The sequence below is a fragment of the Mustelus asterias genome, chromosome 26 (assembly GCF_964213995.1).
Source record: "Mustelus asterias chromosome 26, sMusAst1.hap1.1, whole genome shotgun sequence".
In the NCBI taxonomy this organism is placed as follows: domain Eukaryota; kingdom Metazoa; phylum Chordata; class Chondrichthyes; order Carcharhiniformes; family Triakidae; genus Mustelus; species Mustelus asterias.
The window spans coordinates 14416685-14436529 of NC_135826.1; the positions used below are offsets into that span (position 1 = coordinate 14416685).

The 19845-nt window shown below is 43.5% G+C and overlaps 1 protein-coding gene across 3 annotated transcripts in view; it reads right to left on the reverse strand.

Moving 5' to 3' along the window:
- kdm4b (lysine (K)-specific demethylase 4B) overlaps positions 1-19845 on the reverse strand; it is a 428138-nt gene that overhangs the window by 57136 nt on the left and 351157 nt on the right. For all 3 annotated transcript variants that reach the window (XM_078198157.1, XM_078198155.1, XM_078198158.1), the window contains exons 17-18: positions 6013-6068; positions 4017-4125 (exon numbers count right to left, since the gene is read on the reverse strand). In XM_078198157.1, coding sequence (XP_078054283.1) covers positions 4017-4125; positions 6013-6068 — 165 coding nt within the window. The remainder of the gene's footprint in view (positions 1-4016; positions 4126-6012; positions 6069-19845) is intronic.

Genomic DNA, 19845 nt, shown 5'->3' on the forward strand with positions numbered 1-19845 from the left:
TCAAGCTATCCCACTCCCTATCATTCTGGTATGCTCCATGTGCCTATCCAATAACCGCTTGAAAGTTCTTAAAGTGTCTGACTCCACTATCACAGCAGGCAGTCCATTCCACACCCCAACCACTCTCTGAGTAAAGAACCTACCTCGTACATCACTCCTATATCTCCCTCCATGAACCTTATAGTTATGCCCCCTAGTAACAGCTACATCCACCCAAGGAAATAGTCTCTGAACATCCATAAGAATAGAACATAAGAAATAGGAGCAGGAGTAGGCCATCTAGCCCCTCGAGCCTGCCCCGCCATTCAATAAGATCATGGCTGATCTGACGTGGATCAGTACCACTTACCCGCCTGATCCCCATAACCCTTAATTCCCTTACCGATCAGGAATCCATCCATCCGCGCTTTAAACATATTCAGCGAGGTAGCCTCCACCACCTCAGTGGGCAGAGAATTCCAGAGATTCACCACCCTCTGGGAGAAGAAGTTCCTCCTCAACTCTGTCTTAAACCGACCCCCCTTTATTTTGAGGCTGTGTCCTCTAGTTTTAACTTCCTTACTAAGTGGAAAGAATCTCTCCGCCTCCACCCTATCCAGCCCCCGCATTATCTTATAAGTCTCCATAAGATCCCCCCTCATCCTTCTAAACTCCAACGAGTACAAACCCAATCTCCTCAGCCTCTCCTCATAATCCAAACCCCTCATCTCCGGTATCAACCTGGTGAACCTTCTCTGCACTCCCTCCAATGCCAATATATCCTTCCTCATATAAGGGGACCAATACTGCACACAGTATTCCAGCTGCGGCCTCACCAATGCCCTGTACAGGTGCATCAAGACATCCCTGCTTTTATATTCTATCCCCTTCGCAATATAGGCCAACATCCCATTTGCCTTCTTGATCACCTGTTGTACCTGCAGACTGGGCTTTTGCGTCTCATGCACAAGGACCCCCAGGTCCCTTTGCACGGTAGCATGTTTTAATTTGTTTCCATTGAGATAGTAATCCCATTTGTTATTATTTCCTCCAAAGTGTATAACCTCGCATTTCTCAACGTTATACTCCATTTGCCATATCCTCGCCCACTCACTCAGCCTGTCCAAATCTCTCTGCAGATCTTCTCCGTCCTCCACACGATTCACTTTTCCACTTATCTTTGTGTCGTCTGCAAACTTCGTTACCCTACACTCCGTCCCCTCCTCCAGATCATCTATATAAATGGTAAATAGTTGCGGCCCGAGTATCGATCCCTGCGGCACGCCACTAGTTACCTTCCTCCAACCGGAAAAACACCCATTTATTCCGACTCTTTGCTTCCTGTCGGATAGCCAGTCCCCAATCCCCATCCACTCTATCTATTCCCCTCATCATCTTATAAACCTCTATTACGTCGCCTCTCAACCTCCTCCGCTCTAAAGAGAAAAGCCCTAGCTCCCTCAAACTTTCCTCATAAGACCTACCCTCCAAACCAGCCAGCATCCTGGTAAATCTCCTTTGCACTCTCTCTAATGCTTCCACATCCTTCTTATAGTGAGGTGACCAGAACTGCACACAATATTCCAAATGTGGCCTCACCAAGGTCCTGTACAGTTGCAGCATAACCCATGGCTCTTAAACTCAAACCCCCTGTTAATGAACGCCAACACACTATAGGCCTTCTTCACAGCTCTATCCACTTGAGTGGCAACCTTCAGAGATCTGTGGATATGAACCCCAAGATCTCTCTGTTCCTCCACATTCCTCAGAACCCTGCCGTTGACCCTGTAATCCGCATTCAAATTTGTCCTAACAAAATGAATCACCTCGCACTTATCAGGGTTAAACTCCATCTGCCATTTTTCGGCCCAGCTCTGCATCCTATCAATGTCTCTTTGCAACCTACAACAGCCCTCCACCTCATCCACTACTCCACCAATCTTGGTGTCATCAGCAAACTTACTGACCCACCCTTCAGCCCCCTCCTCCAAGTCATTGATAAAAATCACAAATGGCAGAGGACCCAGCACTGATCCCTGTGGTACACCACTGGTAACTGGTCTCCAGTTAATGTTCCATCCACCACCACCCTCTGTCTTCTATGAGATAGCCAGTTACTTGTCCAATTGGCCAAATTTTCCTCTATCCCACACCTCCTTACTTTCTTCATGAGCCGACCTTGGGGAACCTTATCAAACGCCTTACTAAAATCCATGTATATGACATCAACTGCTCTACCTTCATCTACACACTTAGTTACCTCCTCAAAGAATTCAATCAAATTTGTGAGGCAAGACTTACCCTTCACGAATCCGTGTTGACTATCCCGGATTAAGCTGCATCTTTCCAAATGGTCATAAATCCTATCCCTTAAGACTTTTTCCATTAACTTACCGACCACCGAAGCAAGACTAACCGGCCTATAATTACCAGGGTCATTCCTATTTCCTTTCTTGAACAGAGGAAGGACATTTGCCACTCTCCAGTCTTCTGGCACTATCCCCGTGGACAGTGAGGACCCAAAGATCAAAGCCAAAGGCTCTGCAATCTCATCCCTTGCCTCCCAAAGAATCCTAGGATATATCCCATCTGGCCCAGGGGACTTATCGACCCTCAGGTTTTTCAAAATTGCTAATACATCTTCCCTCAGAACATCTACCTCCGCAAGCCTATCAGTCTGTATCACACTCTCGTCCTCAAAAACATGGCCCCTCTCCTTGGTGAACACTGAAGAAAAGTATTCATTCATCGCCTCTCCTATCTCTTCTGACTCCATGCACAAGTTCCCACTACTATCCTTGACCGGCCCTAACCTCACCCTGGTCATTCTTTTATTTCTCACAAAAGAGTAAAAAGCCTTGGGGTTTTCCTTGATCTGATCCGCCAAGGACTTCTCATGTCCCCTCCTAGCTCTCCTAAGCCCCTTTTTTAAGCTCATTCCTTGCTACCTTGTAACCCTCAAGCGACCCAACTGAACTTTGTTTTCTCATCCTTACACACGCTTCCTTTTTCCGCTTGACAAGACATTCAACCTCTTTTGTGAACCATGGTTCCCTCACTCGGCCATTTCCTCCCTGCCTGACAGGGACATACCTATCAAGGACACGCAGTATTTGTTCCTTGAACAAGCTCCACTTTTCATTCATGCCTTTCCCTGACAGTTTCTGTTCCCATCTTATGCTCCCTAATTCTTGCCTAATCACATCATAATTACCCCTCCCCCAATTATAAACCTTGCCCTGCCGTATGGCCCTATCCCTCTCCATTGCAATAATGAAAGACACCCTTGTGGTCACTATCTCCAAAGTGCTCTCCCACAAACAAATCTAACACTTGGCCCGGTTCATTACCCAGTACCAACGTGGCCCCACCTCTTGTCGGCCTATCCACAAATTGTGTCAGGAAACCCTCCTGCACACACTGTACAAAAACTGCCCCATCCGAACTATTCGACCTATAAAGGTTCCAATCAATATTTGGAAAGTTAAATTTAAAAAGTTAAATTTTCTTTGTTCTTTAAGATGCAACTCATTTAAAAAAAGCCTTTTTCCTTCCCAAAGCATTGGATCAAGTTGCTATTGTTCACAGCAGCTAATGTAGTTGGAATATTTAAATGTTGGGGGGTTGGTAACCACAATCCAGCTGCTTTTTATCCTACTGTCCACACTTAGTAAAAGGGTTCATTGCTCTATGGTCCCTGCTGGTCAGTAGCTGCGACTAAGGACACCAAGACCAATTGTACTGCTGCCAGCACTGCTGGGAATGGGATCAGTACGTGTGGCGGGGGGAAGGGGGGGTTGGAAATCACCTTCATTACTGGGGGTAGTCAATTATTTACATACACAAACATTTGCAGCAAAAAGCAACCAAAAGTGAACAATTTGATCATTGAAGTACCAAGACACAAAGCACGAATGTCCTTTTCATTTCTTATGATTGACATATTCCCTTTATTTCCCACACTGCAATGAATCAGTGAGAACGATGACACAACACTGGTGATCTAACAGAACTATAATGATACATGTAGCACCTACCAATTTCTGCCTCTGCTCTGGGATCCCAGTGACGTCAACTGGATTTCGTTCCAACACATTCAAAAACTTCACCTCAGGCACAGCTATTGCACAGATCACATGGACCCACCTAATCAAACAGACAAATGCAAGCATCAAATTAGAGAAGCAATGGATTTGAAAACAAATTAGCTTGGAACCACAAATTAATTGAATCATTGATATGGATGTTTATTCTTGATCCACATGTACCAAATCAGTTACCGTCTTACCGCTGATTGGAAATGCCAATGTTGACTTGCCAGTTGGAACATGGTGGGGGTGGGGGGGTTTAAATTATGAGAACAGTTATATCTACAAAGCTGGAATTCCCTTGAATTCAGAATAATGAGTGATCTGGGGTGTTGATTAATGGATTTGATAGAGTAGATACAGAGAACTTATTTCCTCTGTTGTGGAGTCCAGAACATGAGGGCACAACCTTAAAATTCGAGCTTGGCTATAGCAGGATACACTTCAATATTAACAACAACAATTTGCTTTAACACAAGATGCAATACTAGATTAACATTTCACACAAGGGTAGTGGAAAACAAACTGAAATTGAAATTTCAAGACTGAAACTGATAAGCATTTTGTTAGATAAGGGTTATAGGATTATGGAGCCAAGGGGAATAGAAGACTGGTCAGCCATGATCTAATTTGATTGCAAAACATGTTTGAAGAAATGAATAACCTTCACTTGTTCCTTTTTCCTCTCATCATCAAATAACTACAATTTGATTAATTTATTTGCTGTGCAGAATTTCATAGACTTAAGTGTTATATATATTACCACATAAAGACTGAATAATTAGGAAAAGGCAGTTTAATTTAAAGCTAGGTGATTAAATTTACCCACATGTACCTGCCGCAGGGTAGGGTGGCTGACTGACAGTCACGCAAGAAATGCTTTCCCCGGCACTGTACCCCCATCACGGTGACAGATCCAATTTATTCCCAGCCTGCCATCTCAGTGTAGTAGTGAGGGGGGCATTTAGATGTAAAAGACACCCTCAAGACTGGGGAGTGGGACCAGGTGAGTTGCTCCTGAAGGGAGCTGGTGTGGACACGATGGGCTGAATAGCCTCTGCTGTAACCATGTTATTCCCTGATTTTATGAAAAGTGCCATCTTATACACAATATACTTTCAAACAGTAAGGCTAAATTTTATCACACACCACCATACAAATTTTTGTGAAGTTCCAATGCTCTTTAACTGAAGGAGTTAAACCATTTAAAATAAATATTTTCATGAAAATAGCAAATATTGTACAATATGATTTCACCCCATAGGTCTGTGTTTCGATGCAATTCAAAATTTTACATTTTATTTTAATCAGACCAGTTTACTTTTTTAAAAATCAGATTCCACACAGATATCAGAGTAAGGTTGCTGGATAGAGATCAGCAGCAGGATCAGAGGCTAATTTTTGTTCCCTTAACCAGGGGTGGTAAAGACAGTTGTGGCTTTGGATGAGAGATTAATGCAACACAGACTGCAGATTGAGTAAATGACCTTCCTGGTCTGCATGGCTCAATGATAGGAAGTGTTTTCATGAAAAAATAGTGTTAGCCAAACCTTTTGGGCTATTCACAAACATTATAACTTATGGAAACTGTATCCTAACAAGTGTAATACCATTCAATGCTAATACGCAAAAATGACACAAGTATTGTCTATCATTTAAAACAGCCTGTAGCGTAAATATAGCTTAACAAAAGTAGTATCCATTTTAAACTGTTCTCATCACAATATTGCACACGATACAGCGATGATGCTGCTTTCCAAGGGCTTAGCACTAAAAATGACCTAATAGTTAAAGACTATCCACTACTGAAGGTACAAGGTACTGCTATGTCTCTCAATCAAGTGACAAGAGAACAACCTATTTATCACCGACTTAACAACATGCGGATCAATATAACTTTCAAGAACTGTTAGAATTTATTTCTCAAACAGGAGTTGCTCTTTACCTTTTGTCAGTGGTGCCTTTCAGTGCCCCACCTCTTAAATTGCACAAACAACAATCCTGAAATAAGAAAGAAAATATCGAAGTTAAGAAATGGCAATTAAAAATTAACGAAGAACAAAGAACAGTACAGCACAGGAAACAGGCCCTTCGGCCCTCCAAGCCTGTGCCGCTCCTTGGTCCAACTAGACCAATCGTTTGTATCCCTCCATTCCCAGGCTGCTCATGTGACTATCCAGGTAAGTCTTAAACGATGTCAGCGTGCCTGCCTCCACCACCCTACTTGGCAGCGCATTCCAGGCCCCCACCACCCTCTGTGTAAAAAACGTCCCTCTGATGTCTGAGTTATACTTCGCCCCTCTCAGCTTGAGCCTGTGACCCCTCGTGATCGTCACCTCCGACCTGGGAAAAAGCTTCCCACTATTCACCCTATCTATACCCTTCATAATCTTGTATACCTCTATTAGGTCTCCCCTCATTCTCCGTCTTTCCAAGGAGAACAACCCCAGTCTACCCAATCTCTCCTCATAGCTAAGACCCTCCATACCAGGCAACATCCTGGTAAACCTTCTCTGCACTCTCTCCAATGTCTCCACGTCCTTCTGGTAGTGCGGCGACCAGAACTGGACGCAGTACTCCAAATGTGGCCTAACCAGCGTTCTATACAGCTGCATCATCAGACCGATTTCAAACTAAATTCACAGGATAGACCCTAAAACAAAGAAATGAGATGATTAAATGTTTCATTTAAAACTAAATAGACTGACTATTACTACTTGTGTTTACAGCATTGCATAAAGTAGACGGATGAGATAAGACCGACTTCACATGGCATAAGAAAAAGCAATTTAGAGAACATACTACACAACAAAAATTTGCCACCAAAAATTTGGTGACTCCAGAATTCTGCACGGTATTTACCAATTCATTTCCTGAAACAGCGAAATTACATCCCATTTCCAGTCAGTGTACTCAGGCGGGTTGAATTGGAGCATTTTCTTCTCAAGTCACTGGATACAATGGGTGAAAAAAATACCTCCAGCACAGCTGCTATCTGTTGACTCATTGCTGTGTACCAAATTTATGTTCTCAATTATTCAAATATAGTGTTTAATTTGGTGGATAAGAACACGTGGCAAGACAAGATAGTCTTATTTCAGATTACCAGCATCCGCACTATTTTGCTTATCATCTTCCACATCTTCAGTGTTGACATCTTTTCCCAGCCTAACACAGCAAGATAAAATATATACACGTTCATGAAGTGCTCTCCTCGAAAACTTCAAAAACAAAAATCAATGATGCAAAATAATCCAGCACGACAAAGCTTTTTTGCAATTTTGTCCTGTTATCGAATTCTCATGATGGAGCATGGGTGTCATTGTTGGGACTGCTCCTCAGTTCTGGCGTCAGCTATAGCAGGCCCAGGATACAGTGCCAGGCAGCAGAGTGATAAGACCAATGGTAGAATTTTTTTATTTTCATCTTCAGTTTAATGCCATACATACTGCTTCCAGACATGATCATGGAGTCAGCTATTGGCAGAATTTGTTTCCTGGATGCGAGGAAAGATATCTTCATCAGTACTGACATCCCGAGAAAGCATGCTACCAAGGTATGCCAATATTTCTGTAGCATTGAGAAAGATGCCATCAATGGTTATGTCTGGTGTTTCATAGCTTGTGCCTGGTGAAACATAACTTTTGTCTTGGAGATACCGATTTGGAAATGCTAATTGCCTCACAAACCAAACCCTAAAGGGAAACTTGGACAATGCATCAGAAGCCTTTTTTTGTATTCTGACAACAAGAAAGGTTTACTAAATTCAAAAGACACAAATTCAATTCACATTTTTGGGACTTAGACATTTAATTAACAAAGGAAAGGAAAATGTAATCACACAAGATTACATTTACACAGTTAAAATTAGTCTCTCAAAACATTCCCTATTTGGTTAGGCTCACATATAAATACCCTTCAGGCAATAATGCTTTAAAGATATTTAACTATAAACATTCAGAAATATTACAAGGCAAACCCACTATTACTGTAGGAAAGGTATATCACAGGACTTCTCACTGCCTGCCACTCTGCTTTGGAAATTCAAGAACTTCAAAACAAAGCCCTGCTTACTGAAAAACAATACACTTTTATAGCTTGGCTGGAATTGCTGCTAAACTTTGCCTTTTCACCGCTCTTCTCCCAACACAGAACCACAGCTCAGGATGTCTCAAAACAGCTCAATATCTCGCTTTATAAACTCTTTTTATCTTTCATATTCAATTCCATTATCCTGAGAACTTTGAACTTGACTTTCCCAAAATATAAAAATATTTCATGTTCTCCTTATTGCCCCGACTTTCAGGTTGAATAAATTTTAACAATCTTGCTTTGTTTACTTGTGAAACTTTACAAGCTGTAATGGCCTTTTCACTTCCCTTTGAAATTCAGCAGCTGAAGAAAACAAACCTTTACTCAGCTCCTAATGCCATTTTGTAAACGCACTGCCCATCTACTTGCAGCAAACTCCCCTGGCCATACTTACATCAAATGCATACCTTTAACACCTACACTCCTATGATGCTCTAAACCTTGCAGCCAATCTGTCTTCAGTTTAATTAAATTATTTTCACACATAGACTGAAGCCTGCTTCGCAGAATAACACAGGTAGATCCCAAAAGTATTAAATATATTAACATCTATCATCACAGTGATGAAAGATTTTGGCAGCAATTGAGAATGTATTTGCTGTAGTCTGGACGTTTACCTTGTTGTGGGTAGCCAGGCACAATGTGCTCCATACAGATGTTTTCTGATGACCAGCTATGTGACTTTGGTGGAGGTGCACATTCTGGGAAGATTCATGAGCTTCTCTGAATGAAACCTAATGTTGATGCTGCAGGCATGTCATTGGTGACTTCTTTAAGCATTGCAGCAAGAGTTTGGGGATCCATGACGCATCTTTGATTCATACCACCGGTTGCTGCAAAGGTACTGGACACAGCAGGCACAAACACCTGTGACCATGGCATTGTATAGCAGACAAACCTGTGCAGGTATCCAAGCTTGGAGAGCATGCACGCCACAGTAGGGTGACTCTCATTGTCAAACGCTTTAGTTAGGGCTCTGAACAGCATATATAGATCCTGATATTGTTCCTTGAAAAGCTTTTGTACTTGCTGCAAACGCCTATTATTTGCCTTAAACATATCGAACTCAGGAGAAAAATCATCCACCAGGCCGTCTAGTAGCCAGTTTAATAGAACGCCAAACATCTAAACAGCTGGTGCAATACGTGTAGAAAGGGAAGAGCGATCCCACAACCAACAGGTCACACCAAAGCTCTGTAATCCGGCCAGATCCACTCATTATTGGTTGCGGACTATTAAACAACAATCAGGAGAATGCTCCATAAATATCCTCATAATCAATGATGGTGGACTTCAGTAGGTGATCAGATCAAAGGACCAGGTTGAAGCATTTGCAACCATCTTCGGCCAGAAGTGTCATGTGGACGATCATCTTCCTGAGCTTTCCTAGCATTCAGATGCCAGTCTTTAGACAATTCAATTCATTCCACATGTGATCAAGAAATGTACACAGTAAAGGCTTTGGCTCCCAGCAGCAACTTAGCTGTAATGCTGTGCCCCAGCCAAGTTGGTCCAATATAGTTGCAACACAGGCATCAATCAGCAATGCAGAAAATTGCCCAGGTATACACTGTCCACAAAAAGGGACAAATCCAAACCAGCCAGTTACGCTCCATCAATCTACTTTCAAACACCAAGAAAGTGGCTGACAATGCTATAAAGTGACAGTTATGGACAGGGACTTAGCTGAAACCCTTACGACCTTTCCCTTACTGTCTGTAATCAATGTGTTTATGCAAAGGGAGGTAGGTATTTTGCTCAACCACAGAGTGTGTCGTTAATTCTTAAATCATCAGCAACAAGCTTTTGTGGGTTTAAATAATGTTTATTCATGTATTCACCTCAAGTCTAAATGCTACATCACACAAACGAGAGAGTCATTGTGGGCCTGTTGAAGGCGGTTTGCTCTGAAAAGGTAATCTAGGTGGTTTCGATAATGGGGGTCGTATATCAATGCTATTGCAGATCGCACTCTACCATTACCACCAAGCCAGGGGATCAACCCTGGTTGAATGAAGAGTGCAGCAGAGTCTGTCAGGACTAACACCAGTCATACCTAAAAATGAGGCGTCAACCTGGTGAGCCTACAATACAAGACCACTGCGTGCCACATTGCATAAGCAGCAAGTAACAGACAGAGCTAACCAACGGATCATATCCAAGCTCTGTAGTCCTTCCACATCAATGATAGTGGAAAATTAAAGAATTCACTGGAGGAGATGGTTCCACAGATATCCCCATCCTCAACAATGGAGGAGCCCAGCACAACAATGGAAAAGATAAGGCTGAAACATTCACAATATTCAGCCCCAGTGCCACGTGGATGATCCATATCTGCCTCTTCTGGAGATCATTATGTGGAGATGCTGGCGTTGGACTGGGATAAACACAGTAAGAAGTCTCACAACACCAGGTTAAAGTCCAAAAGGTTTATTTGGTAGCACAAGCCACTAGTTTTCGGAGCGCTGCTCCTTCATCAGTTAAGAGGGAGTTCTGTTCACAAACATCAGTCTACCTGGACTTTAACTTAGTGTTGAGAGACTTCTTCTGGAGATCCCCAGCATTACAGATGCAATTTCAGCTAATCCAATTCACTCTATGAAACCTCAAAAGACTGATGGCACTGGACACTGCAAAGGCTACAAATATATATATATTTATATATAATATATATATATATATATTATATACACACACATATATTTATATTATATATATTTTTATTTATATATATATATACACTCCAGCAATACTTCCTGAAGACCTGTGCTCAGGAACTTGTACAGTCCTAGGCAAATGATTCCAGTACAGCTACAACACATCATCTAGCCAGAAATGTGGAAAATTATCCCGATATGTCCTACAAACAAAAAGCAGGACAAATCCTAGCTGGCTAATTACCGCCCCATCAGTTTACTCTGATCATCAGCAAAGAGATGGAAGGGGGCATCAACAGTGCTATCAAGTGGAACTGGCTTCACAATAACCTGCTCACTGCACTCAGTTTGGTTTCCGCCAGGGCCACTCACCTCTTGACCTTATTGCAGCCTTGGTACAAACATGGACAAAAGAGCTGAATGCCAGAGCCGAGGTGAGAATGACTTTCTTTGACAACAAGCTGGCATTGCATCAAGGAGCCCAAGCAAAACGCAGTCATTGAGATTCAGGGGACAACTCCCCGCTGGTTGGAGTCACATCTAACACAAAGGAAGATGGTTGTGGTGGTTGGAGATCAATCATCCCTATTCCAAGACATCCGTGCAGGAGTTCTACAGGGTAGTGTCCTAGGCAGATCCACCTTTCAGCTGCTTCATCGATGACCATCCTTCCATTATAAGGTCAGAAGTGAGGATGTTCGCTGGTGACTGTACAATGTTCAGCACTATTCACGACACTTTAAGTACTGAAACAGTCCATGTCCAAATGCAACAAGATCCAGGTAATATCCAGGCTCGGGCTGACAAGTGGCAAGTAACATTCGCGCCACACAAATGCCAGGCAATGACCGTCTCCAGCAAGAGAGAATCTAACCACGTTCCCTTGACATTCAATGGAATTATCAATCTCCCACTGACAACATCCTGGGAGTTACCATTGACCAGAAACTGAACTGGACAAGCCACATAAATACTGTGGCTACAAGAGCTGCTCAGAGGCTATGAAACCTGTGGTGAGTAAGTCACCTCCTGACTCCTCAAAGCCTATCCACCATGTACAATGCAGGTGTTAGGAGCTCACCATCACCTTCTCAAGGGCAATTAGAGATGGGCAATAAATGCTGGCCTAGCCAGCGAAGCCCAGGTCCTGTATACAGATACAAAAATAAAATTGCTCTTCTATTAAATTTCAAACTTGGAGAGACAAAGTCTGGAAGACCATTCAATTTCAGTTTTGGGTAAATCACAAAGAATAGCAGACGTAAATTCCATAAATGAGTTCCATCTGGATATGTCAATTCAAGGGGGCGGCCTCCACTCATGGTTATTCAATTATAATTTTTGAAGACTCTTGAGGCAGACATTGAAAATGTAACCTGACCATCAGCAGCCAATTTAATTGTCTGGTTAACATCTGCTAAATAAACTGCAGTTCCAGAAAGCTATATACTGAATGCAGTCCAAGTCACCGGGTGTGACGCTTAACAATAACCTGCTCAAAGGTTAGTTTGCCAGGACCACTTGACCAGCGGAAGTCAGCGCTGCTTGGTGCAAACATGCAAGATTCAGAAGTGAAGTGAGAATGACTGCCCTTCATATTGTAACAACATTTAACTGTGTAGCATCAAGAAGCCCTATCAAAACTGAAGTCAAGGGATATGAGGGGAAACACTCCATTGGTTGGAGTCATGCCTAGCACAAAGGAAAATAGATGTTATTGTTGGAGGCCAATCATCTCAGCCCCAGGACATCGCAGCAGGAGTTTCTCAGGGCAGTGCCCAAGGTCCAACCATCATAAACTGCCTTTGTTTCATCAAAAGTGGAGATGGTTGCTGATGACTACATAATTTTCCCTCCCATTCGTAACTCCTCAGATAATGAAGCAGGGCATGTCGAATAGCAAAGATTTCTATACATATCTTAAAAGGAAACGAGTAAATGAAGTGAGCGTTGGTCCTCTGGCAACACTCAGGATTGAGTTGACAACACTCGAGCCACGCAGGTGCCAGGCAATAACCAACAAGGGAGAATCTAACCATCTTCCCTTTGTTATTCAACAGCATTACCATCATCAAATCCCCAACCAGCAACATTGTGATTAGAATTCCACATTCCCATCAATAGCCTTTGATTCCTTTGCCCAACAAGAATCTACCTCCAACTTAAAAATATTCAATGACCCCTGCCTCCATCACCTTCGAGTTCCCAAGTCACAAACAACCCTCAGAGAAAATAAAACTCTCAGCTCCGATCTTAAAGGGTAACCTTAATTTAAAACAGTGCTCTCTAGTTCCAGACTCACCCACAAGAGGATTTTTTTTTCCATGTCCATCTTGTAAATGCATTCAGGATCTTATATACTTCAATCAAACATCCCTCACTCTTCTAAACTGCAATAGAAACAAGCTCAGTCTAATTTTTCAGCAGACAACCCACTAATTCCAGGTATCAAGCTAGTAAACCTCCTCTGAAGCACCTCCAATGCACTTGCATCCTTTCTTAAATAAGACCAGAACCCCACACACTATTCAGATGTGGTGTCGCAATGTCCTGTATAACTGAAGGATAGTTCAATGCCTCTCGTAATAAAAGGATAGCATTCCATTTTTTTGCTTGATTTACTTGCTGTATCTGCATACTAACTTTTGTGGCTCACACACTGGAATACTTAGATCTCTTTGCGCCGCAGAATTCTGCAGCCATTCTCCATTTAAGTTGTACTTTTATTTTATTCTTCCTGCCAAAGTGAACAAACTCACATTTTCCCCACATTATACTCCATCTACTAGAACTGTACTCACTTACTCAACCATCTATATCCTTCTGCAAACTCAAGTCCTCTTCACAACATACTTGCCTACCTTGTTTTGTGTCATCTACAAAGTTAGCTACCACGTCTTTGCTCCCCTCATCTAAATCAATGACAAATTGCAAAAGGTTGAGGTCCCAGCACAGACCCCTGCGGTTCCACTCAGCTCATCCTGCCAATCAGAAAAAGACCCATTTATGCATACTCTATTTCTGCCAGCCAGCCAATCTTCTATCCGCACTAATATGTTATATCATACACCATGAGCGTTTATTGTCTGCAATAATTTGATATAGCACCTTATCAAATGCCTTCTGGAAATCCAAGTACAGCAAGTCTACAGGCTCCCCTTTTTCCACAACGCATGTTACTCCTTCAAAGAACTCCAATAAATGGGTTAAACTTGATTTCCTTTCCATAAAACTAAGCTGCCTCTTCCCGATTACCTTGGTTTTTTCCAAATGCCCAGCTATAACCTGCTTAATGCTCGATTCTACCATGTACCCCATGATAGAAATAAAGCTAACTGCTCCACAGCTTCCCATCTTCAGCCTTCTTCCCTTCTTAAATCGAGGGGTTATATTTACTGCTTTACAGTCTGATGGAACCTTTCCAAAATTCAGTGGATTTTGGAAAATTAACACCAAGACATTTATTACTTTCTTAGTCACATCTTTTAAGAGCCTAGAATGAGGACCCAGAGACTCGTCAGCCCACAGCTCCATCAGTTTGCTCAAAACCACTCTCCCCAGTGGCATGGTGGTTAACACTGCTGCCTCGCAGCGCCAGGGACCTAGGTTTGATTCCCGCTTGGGTCACTGGCTGTGTGGAGTTTGCACATTCTTCCTGTGTCTGTGTAGGCTTCCTCCGGGTGCTCCCGTTTCCTCCCACAGTCCAAAGATGTGTGGGTTAGGTGGATTGGCCATTCTAAATTGCCCCTTAGTGTCTGGGGGACTAGCTCGGATAAATGCACGGAGTTATGGGGATAGGGCCTAGATGGGATTGTGGTCGGTGCAGACTTGAAGGGCTGAATGGCCTCCTTCTGCACTGTAGTATTCTACGACTGCAATTCCACAACCTTTGTCTCCTTTTCACCTCTTCATTTACAACTATTAATGGAATGCTGTTCGTATTCTCCATCGTGAAGACAGAAGCAAAATTTTTTTTTTCATTAACCGTTTCCTTATCATCTACAATTAGCTCTCCATTGCCAGAGGACCAACACTCACTTTACTTACTCCTTTCCTTTCAAAATACCGATATAAATCTTTGCTATCGGTTTTTACATTGCGAGCTAGCTTCCACTCATACTCTATTTTCTTTCTCGATTAACCTTTTAGTCATTCTCTGCCGTTCTTTATAGTCTAACCAATCACCTAACCTGCCACTCATCTTTGCAATGTTCAATGTTTTTTCCTTGAGGTTGATGTTTTCCTTGACTTCTATCGTTAACCATAGATGGTGGACCCTCCCCCTTAGCATTCTTCTTGATCATAGGAATATACATTCTGCATATGCCAAAATATCCCCTTAAATGTCTGCCATTGTTTCTCTATTAATCTATCCTCTAACCTAATATCTCAGTTCACTTCAGCTTCCAGGCCCACACAGTTGCCATTATTTAAACTTAAAATCATAGTCTTAGACCCACCCTTCTCCCTTTCAAACTGGATGTAAAATTTAATCATATTGTGGTTCCTGCTATCTAGGGGCCAATACTCTCAGGTCATTAGTTAATCTTGTCACATTACACAATATTAAGTCCAATATAATCTGCTCTCTGGTTGGTTCCAGGATGTGCTACTCTTTTTTTTAAAAACTCTCCCGAAAACATTCTATGAACTCCTCACCCAGGCTACTACCACCATTCTGATTTTTCCAGTTTGTATGTAGATTAAAATCACCCATGATTATTGCCATCCCTTTGTCACAAGCACCCAATATTTCTTCTTGTCTACTTGTTCCTATGTTGCGCTTACTGTTAGGGTGCCAGGAGACCACTCCCACTAGTGGCACCTTTCCCCTACTGTTCCTCATCTCCACCCAAACCAATTCTACATCTTGACCTCCTGAACCAAGGACATCTCTATCGATTGTACCAGTGCCATCCTTAATCAACAGTGCTACTCCCCCTTCACCTAGCTCCCTGTTTCTTCCTAAAATATTCAGGACCCAATATTTGTCATCCTGTAGCTATGCCTCCATAATAGTTATGATGTGGAGATGCCGGTGTTGGACTGGGGTAAACACAGTAAGAAGTTTAACAACACCAGGTTAAAGTCCAACAGGTTTATTTGGTAGCAAAAGCCACACAAGCTTTCGAAGCTCTAAGCCCCTTCTTCAGGTGAGTGGGAATTCTGTTCACAAACAGAGTTTATAAAGACACAGACTCAATTTACATGAATAATGGTTGGAATGCGAATACTTACAACTAATCAAGTCTTTAAGAAACAAAACAATGGGAGTGGAGAGAGCATCAAGACAGGCTAAAAAGATGTGTATTGTCTCCAGACAAGACAGCCAGTGAAACTCTGCAGGTCCACGCAACTGTGGGCGTTACAAATAGTGTGACATGAACCCAATATCCCGGTTGAGGCCGTCCGCGTGTGCGCGGAACTTGGCTATCAGTTTCTGCTCAGCGACTCTGCGCTGTCGTGTGTCGCGAAGGCTGCCTTGGAGAACGCTTACCCGAATATCAGAGGCCGAATGCCTGTGACCGCTGAAGTGCTCCCCAACAGGAAGAGAACAGTCTTGCCTGGTGATTGTCGAGCGGTGTTCATTCATCCGTTGTCGCAGCGTCTGCATAGTTTCCCCAATGTACCATGCCTCGGGACATCCTTTCTTGCAGCGTATCAGGTAGACAACGTTGGCCGAGTTGCAAGAGTATGTACCGTGTACCTGGTGGATGGTGTTCTCACGTGAGATGATGGCATCTGTGTCGATGATCCGGCACGTCTTGCAGAGGTTGCTGTGGCAGGGTTGTGTGGTGTCTTGGTCACTGTTCTCCTGAAGGCTGGGTAGTTTGCTGCGGACAATGGTCTGTTTGAGGTTGTGCGGTTGTTTGAAGGCAAGAAGTGGGGGTGTGGGGATGGCCTTGGCGAGATGTTCGTCTTCATCAATGACATGTTGAAGGCTCCGGAGGAGATGCCGTAGCTTCTCCGCTCCGGGGAAGTACTGGACAACGAAGGGTACTCTGTCCACTGTGTCCCGTGTTTGTCTTCTGAGGAGGTCGGTGCGGTTTTTCGCTGTGGCGCGTTGGAACTGTTGATCAATGAGTCTAGCGCCATATCCTGTTCTTATGAGGGCACCTTTCAGCGTCTGGAGGTGTCTGTTGCGATCCTCCTCATCCGAGCAGATCCTGTGTATACGGAGGGCTTGTCCGTAGGGGATGGCTTCTTTAACGTGTTTAGGGTGGAAGCTGGAGAAGTGGAGCATCGTGAGGTTATCCGTGGGCTTGCGGTACAGTGAGGTGCTGAGGTGACCGTCCTTAATGGAGATGCGTGTGTCCAAGAATGCAACCGATTCCGGAGAGTAGTCTATGGTGAGCCTGATGGTGGGATGGAACTTGTTGATGTCATCATAGAGTTGTTTCAGTGATTGTCCACCATGAGTCCAAAGGAAGAAAATGTCATCGATGTATCTAGTGTATAGCATCGGTTGAAGGTCCCGTGCGGTGAAGAAGTCTTGTTCGAGCCTGTGCATGAAGATGTTGGCATATTGAGGTGCAAATTTGGTCCCCATGGCTGTTCCGTGTGTCTGGATGAAGAACTGGTTGTTGAAGGTGAAGATATTGTGGTCCAGGATGAAGCGGATGAGATGTAAAGTTGCATCTGGAAACTGGCAGTTGTTGGCGCTGAGCACTGAGGCCGTTGCAGCAATGCCATCGTCATGGGGGATGCTGGTGTAGAGTGCCGAGACATCCATTGTGACGAGGAGCGCTCCTGGTTCAACTGCTCCATGTGTGCCGAGTTTCTGTAGGAAGTCCGTCGTGTCGCGACAAAAGCTGGGGGTTCTTTGTACAATGGGTTTCAGGATGCCCTCGACATAGCCGGAGAGGTTCTCGCACAGGGTCCCATTGCCCGATACGATGGGACGGCCGGGTGTGTTTGCCTTGTGTATCTTCGGGAGGCAGTAGAGATCTCCAACGCGGGGAGTACGTGGGATGAGAGCACGGAGGGTGTTCTGAAGGTCCGGATCAAAGGTCTTGATCAGAGTGTTGAGTTGACGGGTGTGTTCTTTGGTCGGATCTGCAGGTAACTGTCTGTAGTGTTCCTCGTTGTTGAGTTGTCGGTACACTTCTTTGCAGTAATCTGTTCTGTTCAGTATGACGATGGCCCCTCCTTTGTCTGCTGGTTTGATGACAATGTTGCGGTTGGTCTTGAGAGCGTGGATGGCGTTACGTTGTGCTTGGGTGATGTTCGGGGCTGTCTCCACTCCCATTGTTTTGTTTCTTAAAGACTTGATTAGTTGTAAGTATTCGCATCCCAACCATTATTCATGTAAATTGAGTCTGTGTCTTTATAAACTCTGTTTGTGAACAGAATTCCCACTCACCTGAAGAAGGGGCTTAGAGCTTCGAAAGCTTGTGTGGCTTTTGCTACCAAATAAACCTGTTGGACTTTAACCTGGTGTTGTCAAACTTCTTACTATTCCATAATAGTTATCAGATCATGTTTTTTACTTCAATTTGCTATCAATTTGTTTATTTTGTTGTGAATACTACTCGCGTTCAGATACAGAGCCTTTAGTCTTGTTATCTTTATAACATCATTGTGTCATTCTGAAGTCTTGGAAGGCACCATTATCTGCCAATTATTTTGCAAACATTAAAATCCAAAATCTGACAACTACTCTGAGACGAAAGGTTTATAGAGCAATTCTTAACAAAATTAAACTTTTGAAACGGAATGTTCTTTTCAATTTTTATACATTTTTCTTCAACAATGACAGGAAAAGAACAAGATGAACACAGGAAAATTCTTCTTTCGGTGCGTTATCAAATTCATCAAGACATTGGCCGCGATTGTATTGGCTCACTGTGCCCATCAATGAGCAGAGTGAGCCGGTAAAATAGCGCAGGAGCCGAGAAATCTCACCGGTACTGGATATCCGGCATGATCAGCCTCTGGCCCATTTCCAGTAAGAGGCTGAATAATTTAAACATACTCAAAACTTATATTACACTGATTTAACGAGCCCGGGATACAATCGTCTGGGCTCACTTGCCTGTGTGGCCTTGCCGGGAGAGGTTCTTACTGGTGAGGAAAACACCTGCTTCCCACAATGGGGAGCAGTCGTGATGGCCTCGCTGGTAGAACAGGAGGCCATTTAGGCCCCCGGGGAGATCAAGGGCAAGGTTGGGGTGCCCATTCAGCAGTGCCAGCCTGGCACCCTAGTGCCCACCACCGAGCACCTTGGCACTCCCTATCAGGCCAAGGCCTGAAGGGGGCAGGGCCAGGCCAGGGTAGTCCAATTGGGGTAGGGCTGGGTCGAGGCTGTCCGCAGCAGCAGAGGCCTGACAAGTCTCTCTCAAAGCTGTCAGGCCTCTGCTGTTGCAATTGCGCATTTGCAGCCACAGACGTCTGCACATGTCTAATAGCTTCCTCTGCTGCTACAGCAGGCTGGCTGGCTATTTAAGTCCCGCCCCCTTCCCCTACAGGTGAGGAACGGTTTAGCCATTTTTTTTAATGCACTAAGTGCATAAATTTGGGGTCTGAAGTCGCCCAAAAAAGGGTGAGAAACTCTCCTCTTTTCCCACCCATCCTGGACTTGGAATATTTTTGGTAAGACCGCCCCCTTTGTCTATGATTTACTCTTTATTGAAATTAGCAACACAACTTTGAGGGTATATTGACAGAACCACCACTGAAGACAGTCTGTTATATAACATGATTAAAAACAATTCTGTAACTTGTGGCACAGCTTGAAGCCCATCTGGAAAGGCGGCATTCTAGGTCTCTATTTCAAATACTGTCAAAGACCACAAGTAAAACTGGTTAGACAAGTTCTATTCATTTTTATATTGAGACACAAATAAAAGATGACCATCACTCAGAATTAATTAAGCACTCAAGTTGAGCAGAATGTTGGACAGGGTAGGAAACTGAAGTGGCACCATGGTGCATTAGAAAATGTGACACATTTCAGAGGATGGGTTTGAGGCAACATACAGGGGGGTTCTTTACTTCAACTCTTCCCTGCTACGCTCAACCTGAAGAGA